The sequence below is a fragment of the Leuresthes tenuis genome, unplaced genomic scaffold (genome assembly GCF_036924035.1).
Source record: "Leuresthes tenuis unplaced genomic scaffold, fLeuTen1.0.hap1 SCAF_7, whole genome shotgun sequence".
Classification (NCBI taxonomy): domain Eukaryota; kingdom Metazoa; phylum Chordata; class Actinopteri; order Atheriniformes; family Atherinopsidae; genus Leuresthes; species Leuresthes tenuis.
In genome coordinates, this window is record NW_027325361.1 from 1,494,165 (window position 1) to 1,509,463 (window position 15,299).

Here is a 15,299-nt window from a genome sequence, read left to right on the forward strand (position 1 = left end):
AAACCTTTTCCACATTTTTGGCATGAGTATGGCTTTTCACGTGTGTGGACCCTACGATGTGTGATCATTTGGGAAAGAAACTTGAAGACTTTTCCGCAAAAGTCACATCTGATATACTCTTTATACTTGTCCATATAACTGTGACCCTGTAAAATGGGAGAGTTGTCTACATAAGAACTTTTTTGGTTTTGATGCCTCTCGTTTGGATTTGACTCTTCATTTCTAGTTGATCCTGAGTCTTTGTGTCTCCGTCCTTCCTGATCTCGGCTCTCGGTGTCATATAAGTTCTGAGTGAGGAGCTGGTCCCTGTTTGGTTCTGGTTCAATATCATTTATTTTCTTATGCTTCTTTTCCTTGTGAATAATGAAGAGTTCCTCCTGCCCCTCCTTAATCTGTGGGGATTTTGGTTCCTGGTGGTCCAGACTGGAGTTTGTCTCCTGGTTACAGACAAGCTGCTCAGTGAGACACTTCTCTTCCTTACAGTCATGCTGTTTGACGTCTAGAAGGAACGTTAGAGTTGAGTTAATAGTTAACAACTGATGATAATACAGGGTTTAGTAAAATCAAAATATATTTTAACAATGATTAAAGCATCTGTGAACCACTTACGTGGTTTTTGACAGTTCATATTTTTGATCTTCCAACATGTTCTTGAAATAATTCAAAAGAAAACTTCAGAGTGCTTCAAAAATAAAGAAAAATATTTTATTCAAACCAGATTCCATGACAGCTGTGAGACGATTTAAAATGAATGTTGTTGAAGAAGATTCTGCATATTCAGCACTTTGAACGTAAAAAGCTTTATAACTACGTGAATATTGTTTTAGAACGACTGCTTCTCACTGATGTGGGTGCTCATGTGGAGTGTCAGAGCGCTTCTATGTCTGAAAGTTTTGTCACATAATTCACAAGAATACGGCTTCTCACCTGTGTGAGTTCTCATGTGGATGGTTAAAATGCTCCTCTGAGTAAAACTTTTACCACAAATTACGCAGGCGTAAGGCTTCTCACCGGTGTGGATTCTTTTGTGGGTGGTCAAATTACCTTTATGTGAAAAACTTCTCCCGCACGTTTCACATGAATACGATTTCTCACCCGTGTGTAATTTTAAGTGAGCGTTCAAGGCTGATGTTTGACCAAATGTTTTCCCACATAAATTACAAGAATATGGCTTCTCACCTGTGTGGACTCTGGAATGTCTCTTCAATTTGCTTCTAAGCTCAAAGGCTTTTCCACAAACGTCGCATTTCATACACTTTTTACCCATATTAGTATTAGACTGACTCTGTGTCTTGGTAGAGTTGTTCACATTGTTACTGTGACTTCTTTTTCTGTGATATCCATTATTTGCCTTCAGCTCAGCTGCTGCAGTCGACCCAGAGTCTTCGTGCTGGCCTCCTTCCTGGTCTCGGTTCTTCGCTACAGAAGAATTCGGAGAGACGAGCACGTCACTGTTAGTTTTTGGTTCACTGTCATCATTTTCCTCATAAGTAGGAGTAACCATAAAGGTGTCCGTCTCCTGTTTCAGTACAAGCTGCTCTTCCTTCTGACTTGTGCAAAGTTCCTCCTGTTCCTCTTTAATCTGTGGTGGGTCTGGTTCCTCCTGGTCCAGATGGGAATCCTTCTCCTGGCTACAGAGCTGCTGGTCAGCAGCATCCTCCTCCTTATACACAAAATGTTGAGGGAGGTCTGAAGAGACAAAGAGACACAAGAAAAACTTTATAAAGATGATGCTGTATAAATATCAGCAGTTTGAGATAAGATAAAAACATACTTGGATCTGGCATCCTTAAAGGGGAACTCCCGTATTTTCAAACCTAGACCTTATTTCTGGCAATAAATACGTTCATCTACTCACCGAGAACAGTTTGGTGAAAGTCGGCGTCCTTCAGAAGATATTTAGATAACCTACAGCTCACAGCTAACAGCTCAGACCTACAGCTAACAGCTACAGCTCAGACCTACAGCTAACAGCTCAGACCTACAGCTCAGACCTACAGCTCAGACCTACAGCTACAGCTCACAGCTAACAGCTCAGACCTACAGCTAACAGCTCAGACCTACAGCTCAGACCTACAGCTCAGAGCTACAGCTCACATTTCAGACCTACAGCTAACAGCTCACAGCTAACAGCTCAGACCTACAGCTAACAGCTCAGACCTACAGCTAACAGCTCACAGCTAACAGCTCAGACCTACAGCTAACAGCTACAGCTCACAGCTCAGACCTACAGCTAACAGCTCAGACCTACAGCTAACAGCTCACAGCTAACAGCTCAGACCTACAGCTAACAGCTAACAGCTCACAGCTCAGACCTACAGCTAACAGCTACAGCTCACAGCCCATTTAAACCTTCAAACTTTATCTAAATAAAATTAAAACGTGATAGTGATTTTATCCAAACCTTTCACATGTAAAGACACTTAATAACCAAACACAATGACAGCCTATGATCAGGATCATTTCCCAAATAAAGTTTGTTTTTCCATTAATTTCTGGTTAATATGCTCCAGTCTCTTCCAAAAAAAGATAATAAAGAAAACACTGAAGCTCTTTTTCATTACTTAGCAGTTTGGATACTTCTGGGTTATTTAACACAGCCCATCACAGTGTTTCATACCTATTGTGGGGAGGTTTATTCGGGGTTTCCAGGTGATATCCAGCAGTCTGCGCTGGCGGTCGATCTCTTCCTCGTACTGGACGATGGTTTTCTCAAACTCTGAGAATATTTCTTCAGCAGCAGCAGTTAGTCGCTGGCTGATAAACTCTCTCAGATGCTGAGCTGAAGACATCGTTGCTGCTCACTCTCAGATATTCAGCTCAGACACCACAGCGAGGCTGACACTGCTAACGCTTTCAGCTGAATTCCCACAGATAGCAGCCCGAATAGAGTTCCGGCAGAAACAGTGAATTCCCTTTTGTTCCGCCTTCAACTCGTTAAAAGCTTGTTTCGTTGCAGCTGGTGTGAGTCGAGATGTTTTTTTTTTTTAAATTTTATACAGATTCAAAGACAACATTCTAAATAGACAACCCATTCTGTAAAGTTCTTCTTAATTTTAATATTAATGCTTCTGCATGTCATGGGAGAAGTTGACATTAAATTTGACTCTTCTCAGAGTTGGAAATTGAAACCAGATAAGAAAATACCCGGTACTGGGTATCCATGAAAGATTTTACTTTAATCTTATCAATCTCTAAATATGCACCCATACAAATACTTGGAAGCTTGTAAAGTGTTCTTGGAAGCTGAAAGTGTACCAACGTGTCAAGTTATCTGAGTTAACCTCTTCATCTCCAGGTCTGATATTCTTAACATCAAAGCCCTCTGTACAAAAAATATAGTGAGCACCTTTCCACTTTCAGTCAGTTCTGATGGCAGTTGCATTGTCAGAAATATTAATCTAGGAGTGCCTTTGGTTTAGAATTAGAGCCAAAACAAAGTCACTCGATCAAGCGGTTTAAGTGTCGGGTCTAATTCACATATGACCAGAGAGTGAGTTATATGTACATATATTTAGAGTTAGAGAGCCTGGAATTTCAGATGAAAACTATTCCACACAGCAAACTGATGGACAGAAACGTCACTCTTAATAGTTAATTATTATTATAATTATTCCTAAAACTTTTACCACATATTTTACAGGGACACATCTCATCACCTCTTCAAATTCTCATGTGGAAAGTTAAATTAAGATTATTACTAAAACTTTTACCACATATTTTACAAGGACACATCTCTATCTCTTCACCTTTGTGAGTTCTCATATGCAAAGTTAAATTAAGATTATTACTAAAACTTTTACCACATATTTTACAAGGACACATCTCTATCTCTTCACCTTTGTGAGTTCTCATGTGGAAAGTTAAATTAAGATTATTACTAAAACTTTTACCACATATTTTACAAGAACACATCTCTATCTCTTCACCTTTGTGAGTTCTCATGTGCAAAGTTAAATTAAGATTATTACTAAAACTTTTACCACTTATTTTACAGAGACACATCTCTTCAGTTCTGTGAGTTCTCATGTGGAAAATTAAATTAAGATTATTACTAAAACTTTTACCGCATATTTTACAGGGACACATCTCTTCAGTTCTGCGAGTTCTCATGTGGAAAGTTAAATTAAGATTATTACTAAAACTTTTACCACATATTTTACAAGGACACATCTCTATCTCTTCACCTTTGTGAGTTCTCATGTGCAAAGTTAAATTAAGATTATTACTAAAACTTTTACCACTTATTTTACAGGGACACATCTCTTCAGTTCTGTGAGTTCTCATGTGGAAAATTAAATTAAGATTATTACTAAAACTTTTACCGCATATTTTACAGGGACACATCTCTCCAGTTCTGCGAGTTCTCATGTGGAAAGTTAAATTAGGAGTATTACTAAAACTTCCATCCATCCATTTTCTATACCGTCAATCCGTTAATCGTGTAGCGGGTGGGCTGGAGCCTATCCCAGCAGCATCGGGCGAAAGGCGGGGTACACCCTGGACAGGTTATTACTAAAACTTTTGCCAGATATTTTACAGGGACACATCTCTTCACCTCTGTGAGTTCTCATATGGAAAGTTAAATTAAGATTATTACTAAAACTTTTACCAGATATTTTAGAAGGACACATCTCCTCACATCACATCTGTGAGTTCTCATGTGTCTTTACAGTTGTAATGACTTTCAATCATTTTCCACAGGTGTAACAAAGAAAAGAACTCAGTGTGACATTTCACTCTAGGAAAACTTATTCCACATGTTTTGCAAGAACATGTTGTCTCACCCATATATGACAACTTTCTATATGGATTATGTCTCATGAAATTCAAATTATGTAAAAAGGATTTTCCAAAAATATCACATTCTAAAGGCATCTTACTTGTGCCAACATTACACTGGCTCTCAGACACAGAAGATATTTCTACATTGTTACTATGAGTTGGGTTCCAGTGATGTCTGTCCTTTAGCTTCGGCTCTTAATTTTTTGTCTAATCGGATTGTTTTTGCCTTTTTCCTTCCTTATCTTGGCTTTCAGCTACAGCAGAGAATTCAGTGAGGATCTTTTCAATGTTTGGTTCTGGTTCACTGGGGTCACCTCCCTTGTGATTACAGGTCACCATAAAGATATCAGTCTCCTGATTAAGTTCAAGCAGGAGACTAATGCAGAGTTTCTCAAATTATTCTTTAATCGGTGGAGGCTTGTTCCAGAATGGAGTTCCACTCCAGGATACTGAGCTGCTAGACAGTATAAGACTTCTCTGCCTTACAGTTATGTTGTTTGAGGTCTGAAGGAAGAAGAGGACACAAGAAAAACTTTATTAATGAAGTGTTACTGAGGACAACTACTGAAAGAAACAAGGCAACACTGGGTTGTTCACATGTTAGCTGCAGTGAACCCTGCAGCCTGGAGGGGGCGCTGTGCAGGACAGTTTGTGTGCCAACACAGAACGCTTAAACAGCAGCTGAAGCAGCAGATGTGATGTTTTCTGACAGTGACAGGCCGACACCTCCCACCCCAGGATGTCAGTGGCAGCAGAGGGAGTCTACAGGCAGGAATGCAGCTGCAGGCCGACACACGTCTTTAAGAAGTCGTGCAGCAGATAATAAACCTCTAACCGACTGTCAGACAGAACAACAGGCCTGCTGAGAGGACATGAGAGGATACCGAGGCATCAAGTACACTTTGTTCATCTTCTGCTACTTCTTCTGGGTGAGTCTAAACTGTCTCAGGTTCACATGTGGTTCCTTTGCCTCATCGGTGCGTACAGACTGATCAACTGTATGCTTCTTTTCGGCTGTGTTTGTCTCTATTTGGACTGGTGTTGCTCACATTTTAATAAATAAGAATTTTATCTCCGTCAGTGGTGTTACTTTCTGTTTTTACTCAGTCGTATCGGAGGCAGGAAAAAGAGGACAGTGCAGCACTGAAAATCAAACGGTTCCAAAAAAGCTGGGAAATGTTCTCCTCAGCGCTCCACCGTCTTCAATTAAGCTTTTTTTCTGAACTGAATTTGAAAGAAGTATTTTTCTATTCTATTCTATTTATATCTTCTATTCTTATGGAGGTTTTTAAGTGATTTTAAGGGGTTAAAACTGCAACTGTGTCACTAATGGATTTAAGAACAACTACAACTACTGTGTCATTGTGCCAGTTAGGACCACAAAATACAGAAAAAAACAACCTCCCTTTGGAAAATATGAAGTTAAAGGCAGAATTTATCAGGCTCCTCCTGAGCCCATGTGGCTGTATGGATCATGGTGGCCTGACGGTTTCTCCTGCAGTGCTGCCTGAGGGCTCCGAGCTCATCCAACAGGGCTTTCTGTCCTTGGCCTTTCCACACTGAGACTTCCCCAGACTCCCTGAATCTGTTCCCAATATTCTGCTCTGTAGATGCTGAAAGACCAAAGTTCTTTACAGTCTGACTCTGAGGAATATTTCCTGAACTTATTGATGATTCTCTGATGGAGTTTGGCACAAAGCGGTGAGCCACGACCCATCCTTGTTGGAGAGGCTGAACCTTTGGTGGAAGCTGCTTTTATACCCAATCCTGACACCCTCACCTGTCAGCAGGTAACCTGCTGGTTGGAGAAGCTCCAGAAGCTGTTGCTGTAGATTCTATAAACTTTCTGTCTTTATTTGGCTCCAGAACAACTTTCACTGAGTGTTGCTGAAATAAAGGTTCAAACAAAAAACAGCCTTCGTTTGTAGCCAAATAGGACAAATCCCAAGTTTGCTTAAAAGGATTTTACAAGCACATCTTACAGAACCCTCCATCCTGAATCTCTATCCATCCATTTTCTATACGCACTTAATCCAATGAAGGGTCGCGGGAGGCTGGATCCTTTCCCAGCTGTGATTGGACGAGAGGCGGGTACACCTGCACAGGTGTTAACCTGTCACCAGTTAACCCAACATGCATGTTTTTGGATGGAAGGAGGAAGCCGCAGAACCCGGAGAGAACCCACGTATACACGGGGAGAACATCAGCCCCAACCTGAATCTCTCACAATCAAATCAGTAAAAGAAAAAGTGCCTAAAAACCTGGAAAGAAGAATTGGTATTATTGGTATTCTCATCAGAAGAGGAATCCTGCTCAGGACAATCGGACAGGAAATCAGTATATTTGTAATGACACCAACAATCCAGATTTACAGAAACATTCAAAGCATAGAAAATAGTATTTTTTTTAATGTAAACCTGTTTTACAAGAACATTTTTCATGCAGAAGTGTCTCCTTTTGTCCAGAGGAAAGAAGACAGAAAACAGCCACAGAGACCAGCAACAGTTCTTATTAAAGTTTCATTTTAAAAACCTTAGATTTGATTAGAAAAGCAACCTAATGCACAAAGATTCAAACTTTAAATTCCTGGAATTCACACAGTAGTTTTAGAGTTAATTCAGCTTGTTCAGGAACATAATTTAGATAAGCACTGAGCTGGAAATGAGCAGAAAGGGTTCATTTTTAACAGATAATGTGCATCAGCTGTGTTTCTGTGTGACTCTGCAGGTTGTGAGCGCTGGACTGATAGCAGTGGGGATCTATGCAAAGATCGCCAAAGAGAAAGGTCGGTCAAAGGTCATTTAGCTTCCGATTCTTTTTGTTCTGTGATGAACTTGTGTTTTAGTCTCATTTGTTGGCTTCTAAACAGGGTTCAGTTGTTACTACATTCACTTTCATTCACTTGTAAGCTTTGAAATCAAAACTAGTCCAATTCCTGACTGAAATAGTCTTTAAAGTTCCCATAAAACAGTTACTTTCTTCAGCCTGTTTGCAGGTTTCCTGTAAAAACAGATGACAGTCTGAGTGTACGTCCCCTCAGAGAAAGATAAGTCAAGAACATTCATAAACTGTTTCCAGATAAGGACAAAATACTATAAAGGATGTCATAATCCGACCCAAAGTCAAGACTAACAGTCAGGAGGCAGGAAAGTGAAGAAACAGAGACATTGTTTAAAAGCTAAATGGCAGGAAATGCAACGTACTAAACTAAAACTAACAAGAAACAAAACTCAGATGTAGACACGTGGTTGGCTGATAAGGTGGCAATTTGAAGACTGTAAACATAAACATAAACATAAACATAAACATAAACATAAACCACGGGGGGAAGGGACGTACATGAAGTAATAAAGAACAGATATTAACTAGACCTGGACCCAACTGATTTGGAGTGAAGTTGTACCATAAAGTAGCCGTTAGCTTAAACCCCCTCAAAGTTTTCAGATTGTTGTTTTCACCTCAAGTATTTCATAGACTTTACATACTTTAAGGATCAGAAAGAAAACCATCCAAAAACTGCAGCGTGTTCAAAAAAACAGGTACTCACAAAAAGCAAAAAATACGACCACATCACACCATCTTTGCACTGACTTCCTCTGCGTGAGAGAATTTAATTTAAAATTAATTTGCTGGTCTACAAATCCCTACAAATACCTGCTAAATCTTCTTATTCCCATCCATCCAGAACCCTGAGGTCACCTGGAAACTGCTAACGGTTTATAGTCCAAAGACAAACATGGTAAAGCATCATTCAGACATTTTGCTGCTTATTTCTGGAACAAACTCCCTGAAACACTCAGATGTGCCCAAATGTTGCTACTTTTAAATCAAGGCTCAAAACTTTGTTTTGTCAGGCCTTTGAAATGTGATGATGGTTAGAGTTACAGATACTCCTGAGTGTCTATTATCTCCTTTTTACTTGTCTTATCCTTCTTTTTTTCTTACCAAAGCATTTTATTAATTCTGATTCCGGCTGTTACAGGTTTTATTGTCTTTGTTTTACGTGTCTTTGCACGTTTTTATCCTTTCATCCTTTTATTCTGTTATTTATTTCCCTGCTTTGTAAAGCACATTGAGTTGCACTTGTGTATGAAATGCACTCTACAAATAAAATTGCCACCTTGCCTTTGCGGGATGTCTTTACGATGAATTCAAAGTTCTGCATTTAGTTCTATGGCAGTCATGTTTATGAAACTTAACGTGATTAAATTTGTTGGAACATGCGATGTGAAGGTATCAGGAAACGGGGAAGATTTGCTTTGAGGTGAGACGTTGCGTGAGGCTGTCAAAACAAAGCTCTGCTGATCACATTCCTGAAAACGAGCCACAGAAAGACATGTTTCAACTTTGGTTGCTGGTGATGGTTCAAATTCCACTGTTGGTGTGCTTGAACATCTATCTTTGTGAGGACTGCTGTGAGTTTTCCTCCTTGTGAGGACATTGTGAATATAAACACATTCAGTTCAGCCTTTGGTTTGGGTCAGAACCTCAAAGTGCTTCTCAATTGAAGGATTGATTTCAGAAACGGGTTTAGATCAGGGTCTCAAAAAGGCACAAGTACAAATGTGTGTGTACTTATTTTACTATTGTCATGAGGCCCAGGAACTATGAGCCCACTGTAATTGTGGGTTCGGTTGAGTTTTATGGGGACCAAATGGTGGGTTCTGCATCTTTAGGGATTTTTGATGGTCAAAGCTTGGTTTTAAGGTTAGATTTGGGTTGTGGGGTCAGGAGTGGTGAATCTCCCAAAGCTAGAAAAACAAGTGTGTGTTTGTGTAGATGTGGTGGACACTCTGACAGTTGATCCGGCTCTGCTGCTGATCACCGTCGGCTCCGTGATGTTCCTCATCACCTTCCTGGGGTGTTTCGGAGCGCTGCGCAACACCATCTGCCTGCTGAAGTCGGTATGATGTCAAACATTCTCTGTGGTAGCTGTTGTGGTTCTTTTGGGGTTGTCAAGCTCTCACAAAGCTGCTGGTTGCTCTTGCAGTTTCTGGCGATCCTGGCGGCCATCTTCCTCTTGCAGATCGCAGCAGGAATCGTGGGATACGTCTTCACTGACACGGTAACAGCGCTCTGCAGGAACAGAAGTCACATCACACTGAGTACCAAACAAAGTCCAAACCTGCCTGTCGTTGTTCAGGTGATGGAGAGGACGGAGAAGCTGATGATGAAGGCCATCACCCGCTACAGGGAGGACCGGGACCTGGAGAACGCCATCGACTTCATCCAGAAGAAGGTGAGGAAGATGTTCCTGAGATCCAGCATCTTCCAGACAAACACATTTCTAACTCAGGTGACTTTGCTGTGTGTGCAGTTCCAGTGTTGTGGCATTGAGAGCCACAAGGACTGGTCCCATAATGTCTACTTCCAATGTTCGGACACCAACCCCAGCCTGGAGGCCTGCGGCGTTCCCTTCTCCTGCTGTATTCACCTGCAGAACCAGGTCAGAACATTTGGACTCATCCGTCATTGTGAACAGAAAGAATAGGCGGAGCTGGTGCTTACTTCCAGGCAAGGCAAGCAGCTGCTCGGGGCAGTAGGGGCCCTGAAGGGCAGTCAGTCATAATATATACCAAATACACCAACTGTCTCTGCCACCTCTCTTCATGCCCACCAGGTCCGTGGTAAATGATGTGAGAATAAACTCTGACCCGGCTGCTTAGCCTCCAGTGTGACGAGTCTCCTGTTTTAATGTGTAGCAGCTCCCTCCTGTTTTCATGAAATATTTGTGTAGTGCCGTTTGATTGGCTGGTGCCCAGCCTGGAGTTTTGCATGAACACGACCACCTGCCTGCATGAGCCAATCACAGCTGTTCTAGAAGCTTCCTGGATGAAGTTTGGACGAGTAGCGGCATGAGGACGGATCTACAGGAGCAGAGACAGAACCCAAAGAGCTGGTTCCGTCATCTGTTGTTTGGATTCAGGGCGAGTTAACTAACTGGTTGCTAACCAGGAACAGATCATCTGCAGAGTTACTGAAGCATCTGAAAACCAACTGTAGGAAGACCAAGAGTGTAGTGGTTTGATTGCCTCCTTCTGTGTGGGTTCAAATCCCCGGCATGAAAGGTATTACCTCCAGTAGGGGTCCTTAGGCAAGACCCCCTTACCCTATCTGCCTGTAAGTTGCTTTGGATAGAAGCGTCTGCTAAATGCATAAAAACATAACAAACATAAGACAAACAGTCCAACATCAACCAACACCGACTCTGTTTTCTACAGGTTTGAATCATTTAAACAGGAAGAGAAATCAGGACTCTCCTGGTTTATTCTGTTCCTGTAATTATCCTGAAATCTATGAGAAATCAGGGTAAATAACTGCGATCTGAACATTAATTAAAACAGTTGTGGCCATAATTTTAGCCATAACTGTGCAGCCCAACTGCTGATGCGGTGCTTTTTTCGGTTTAATGCCAAACATCCCAAATGCAGACAGAGATTCTGCCTCCAGCATCGACTCTGAACGTCTCTGTAAGGAGGATTTTCTTCCAGCTTCACTCAGGTCCAGGTCCCTGCTGGTGTTACCATGTGTTTGTTCTTCCTCTGCAGACTGTGCTGAACACCATGTGTGGATATGGGATGCAGCAGCTGGAGGAAAGCTCGGCCAATGAGAACATCTTCACCCTCGGCTGCCTGGAGAACATCATCTGGTGGGCCAAAAACAACCTGCTGCTGGTTGCTGGTCTGACTGGGGGCCTGCTGCTGCTCGAGGTAACGCCGGTCCGGCTTTTGACTGCTACAAAACCGCTGAAGTCTTCAGATCGAAACAGTTTTTAATCTGCTGGTGTTTCTCACGGCAGGTATGCATGATGTCTCTGGCTGCAGCTCAGATTTCCTGGATAAAGAAAGTGGAACGAAAAACAAAAGAAAGCGCAGCTGGAAGCAGGTCGGAGAGGAAGGACAGCCTCTGGTATCCCGCCTTTGCAGACTTTGATGATGAGTAGAATCAAAATGCTTCGAGATCAGATCAGAAAAATGTCTGACAGCTGGTGATAACATGCAGGACGATGTGACGTCCACAATGTGAATTTGTAGCTTCGAGCTCTGGATCTGAAGCTGGTCCAGTGAACAGGATGTTGAACTACTACCTCATGAGTGAAAAAATCTATTTTTTTAAAGCCTGATACATGCGAGGAGGCGTCACTGCTGGAGGGATCATGTTATGTGACGGAAATATTAGTTTCCTGTAACGTGAAATCAAATTACACAAATATTACATCAATAAATCATGTTAATTTCAAATGATCTGTCCTCACTAAATTACATTTTTTACAGTTTTCTGATCCAGACCTTCAGAATCCAGACTTTCTGAAGGTCTTTCAGAGTTTTATACGTACATAAATACATTAACTTTTTATTTCTCCTTATTAACACACTTTTAAAGCGGCACTGACGTCTGCTGTGATGGTTCTGCCTCACCAAGCACGGTGCCAAGATTTAAATCTTATGTGTTTAATCTTTAATCAGTTAACCCTTTAAGGGCCACCCTGACTTAAACAGGCTGAAAGTCCCACATTAACATCAGATAACAGACATGTTTTATCTGAATTAAGGTGTCTTCATGTGCAAAATGATCCAGTAAACTGATGAGTGAAATAAAACGCTGTATCAGTGATGCCGTTAGCTCACACAGCTAACAGGAAGTGTTTGGCCGTTAGCTCACACAGCTAACAGGAAGTGTTTGGCCGTTAGCTCACGCAGCTAACAGGAAGTATTTGGCCGTTAGCTCACGCAGCTAACAGGAAGTATTTGGCCGTTAGCTCACGCAGCTAACAGGAAGTGTTTGGCCGTTAGCTCACGCAGCTAACAGGAAGTGCTTGGCCGTTAGCTCACGCAGCTAACAGGAAGTGCTTGGCCGTTAGCTCACACAGCTAACAGGAAGTTTTTTTATGGAAGATGTCCGGATGAAATTTAGAGAAAATTAATCAAAATATTAAACAAGAGAAGATATTTTGGTTCAAATCTTTGATGGAGATTCAGAGGGTGAGAGTTTCCCTCAGAGAGTGACGGGTCAGAGAGGGCGGGTCGACCAGATGGTGATGACGGGGTAAAGGTGGAGGTGGATGGGGCTCGGGGGGGGGGTCTGAATGGAAACCAGTGTGTCAGCAGTAATGAGGACTGAGTTTCTCTGAATACTGATGAAGTGAACCGGGGGGTCAGACACTTTGATGAGCCTGTTGGCTGTCGAGGAGACAGATGTGACAGATGCTGAGCCCACTGAGCTGCTGTCCCTCCTCCTCACTGATGGATTTCTGGACTCTGAGAACAAATGAGGCAAATTTATGAGGGAAATCATAAAAGGCTCATCAAGAACAGACTGAGAATAAATCTTAATTCAGCCCCAGAACTCTAAAATACTGAGAACACAAACAAGAAAAAGAATCAAAGAAAAAAAAACAGACAAATCTGACCTAAAGTCACAAAATAAAACAGAAAACTCAGACAAACATGAAACACAGTTTTTCTTAAAATGGCCTGTTTTGATTGATCAGAGTTCTGTCCTGACAACCTAATAAATGGTGCATTTAATAGATTTTTTTCTTATGAAGGGATGCATTTCTAGGCTCTTATATGTTAATAACTGAAAATAGAAGTTAAAAATGTATCTTCTGGCAGTCGTTTAGGCCCATTAGACCCACCCAGTCTGAGTCCCTTCTCTGTTTGCTGGTGCCCCCTGCAGGCAGCAAAGGGAATTACACCTCCTTAGGTCTGAAGCTGATGATACCCTCATCATCAGTAACCTGCTGGGTTACAGTTTCTGACAGTAAATCTAACCCACTGAACAGTCTCCAACACTCAGATAGGTCACTCTCTGTTTAGGACCTTTCAGTAAGACCCCCCCCCCCCCTTCTTACACTTTAATCTGTGCTGGATTAGCTGCAGAAGCACCTGTGGTTGTATGTCTTGGCAGGGATTCGGTCTCGTGCACCGTCACGTTCGCCTTATTGGATTAAAGACTACGGGGGTGGGGTGTGTGGACCTTGATGAGTCTCTGCCTCAGCTGGAGCAGTTTCAGCATCTCTGGACCTGGTTCTGAACCTCCGGGTCGGGCTGAGTCTCTGCCTCAGCTGGAGCACTTTCAGCATCTCTGGACCTGGTTCTGAGTGATGGTGAGTTGGATCAGAGATGGACAGACAGATCGGGGCTCCGTCAGCAGTAATGAGGGCGCTGCTCCGGTCCGTTTGGTGAAGCTGAGCCGGAAGGAGAAGCTTTCAGGTTCCTGCTCCATCTTTGTTCCAACCCTCACCTGAGCTCACAGATCTGCTCCTCCACATAGAAAAGAGTCAGCTGAGGTGGTTCCTCTGGTTAGGATGCCTCCTGGGAGGAGGCTGCACTCATCAGATTCACACGCTGGACTTTCACCTAGCAGACTGAGGTTTGAATCTCTTTGGCTTTGGCGGTAAAAAGGGAAATTAAATGCTTTCAAATGCATTAACTACAAATAGAAATCTTCCCTTTCAGTCATAAACCTGGAGCTCATGGGAAGGAGGGGCAGGATGATTTCACCAAAATAAAGATAAACTGCATGAACACACGTTTATTTTCAAATACAAATGAACATAAATTACACAAATAAACGAGACGGCATATAAAAAAAGATGTTTACATGATGCTTATTGGTTGAAACTAAGAGCTGAAACGCTACAGCTTGACGGGCTGATGGTGTGTGTTGGCAGATGAACTTTGAGGTTAAAACACAGTCAGATTAAGGCAGGGCTACGTTTTCAAGTTTAATTCTACCAAGACGAGTTCAGGGGGCACTTTACCAAAAATATCAAACATCTGATCTGGATCTGTGAATGTTTTAGTCACTGAACTTGTTACATCAATGCTTGAGAATCATTTTAGGATAAAAAAAGTTTTTTTTCAGTATTTTTCAGTGGATCTCACAACAGTTTAGCTCTAACTTGTAAACCAGTTGTTAACCAGCAGAAACATCAGTCAGCAGCTGTATACGAGCACATCGACCGTCTGCGAAGCCGATTTCAGTTTCCTGAAAGTCTGAGAACAACAGCCACTTGGAAAATAGACTGAACTCATCCGGTGAAAAACTGCTGAATGTGGTTTTTCCTGCAGAAGCCAGCAGATTAATCCCATTTCACCCATTTCCTCTGCTTATAAACCGGTATTTCATCAGCAGCTGATGTTTCTCCATGTTCGCAGGACGTTGAGAGGCTCCACAACACGTATGACTTTTGATTATCAGTCAATGAAAGGTGAAAGAAAGCGGCAGGTGTGCTTACAGCGAGCTGCTTCTTTGCTTTGTAACGTTCCACAAACTTCAGAGCAGTCGCCCAGTAAAATAAAAAAAATTAATCGATTTTTGGTTTAAACTAGCAAGAGAAAAACAAATCTGTGTCATTCAATCATCAGTTTGTACTCGGACATAATGAAGTTCACGCTCTTGGTTTAATTCTGCTGCTGTTGGTATTGTACAGTTTCTCGGTCCAAACGTATGGAATGCCATTTTAAACATCAATAAATAATCAATACTTTAATGAATAACCGGACTTT

General features: G+C 41.8%; 2 protein-coding genes across 2 annotated transcripts; one reads left to right on the forward strand and one right to left on the reverse strand.

Annotated features, from left to right (window-relative positions):
- Positions 1-710: 710 nt before the first annotated feature.
- Positions 711-2,859, reverse strand: LOC140311475 (uncharacterized). The gene is made up of 2 exons (XM_072388854.1): positions 2,621-2,859; positions 711-1,689 (listed from the first exon to the last, which is right to left on the reverse strand). The coding sequence occupies exons 1-2, from the start codon at positions 2,790-2,792 to the stop codon at positions 824-826; spliced, it is 1,038 nt and encodes a 345-aa protein (XP_072244955.1). The 5' UTR covers positions 2,793-2,859; the 3' UTR covers positions 711-823.
- A 2,672-nt stretch (positions 2,860-5,531) lies between these two features.
- On the forward strand, positions 5,532-12,026 carry LOC140311479 (tetraspanin-33). The gene is made up of 8 exons (XM_072388860.1): positions 5,532-5,714; positions 7,513-7,570; positions 9,565-9,689; positions 9,776-9,850; positions 9,929-10,024; positions 10,103-10,231; positions 11,334-11,495; positions 11,585-12,026. The coding sequence occupies exons 1-8, from the start codon at positions 5,658-5,660 to the stop codon at positions 11,726-11,728; spliced, it is 846 nt and encodes a 281-aa protein (XP_072244961.1). The 5' UTR covers positions 5,532-5,657; the 3' UTR covers positions 11,729-12,026.
- Positions 12,027-15,299: the final 3,273 nt, after the last annotated feature.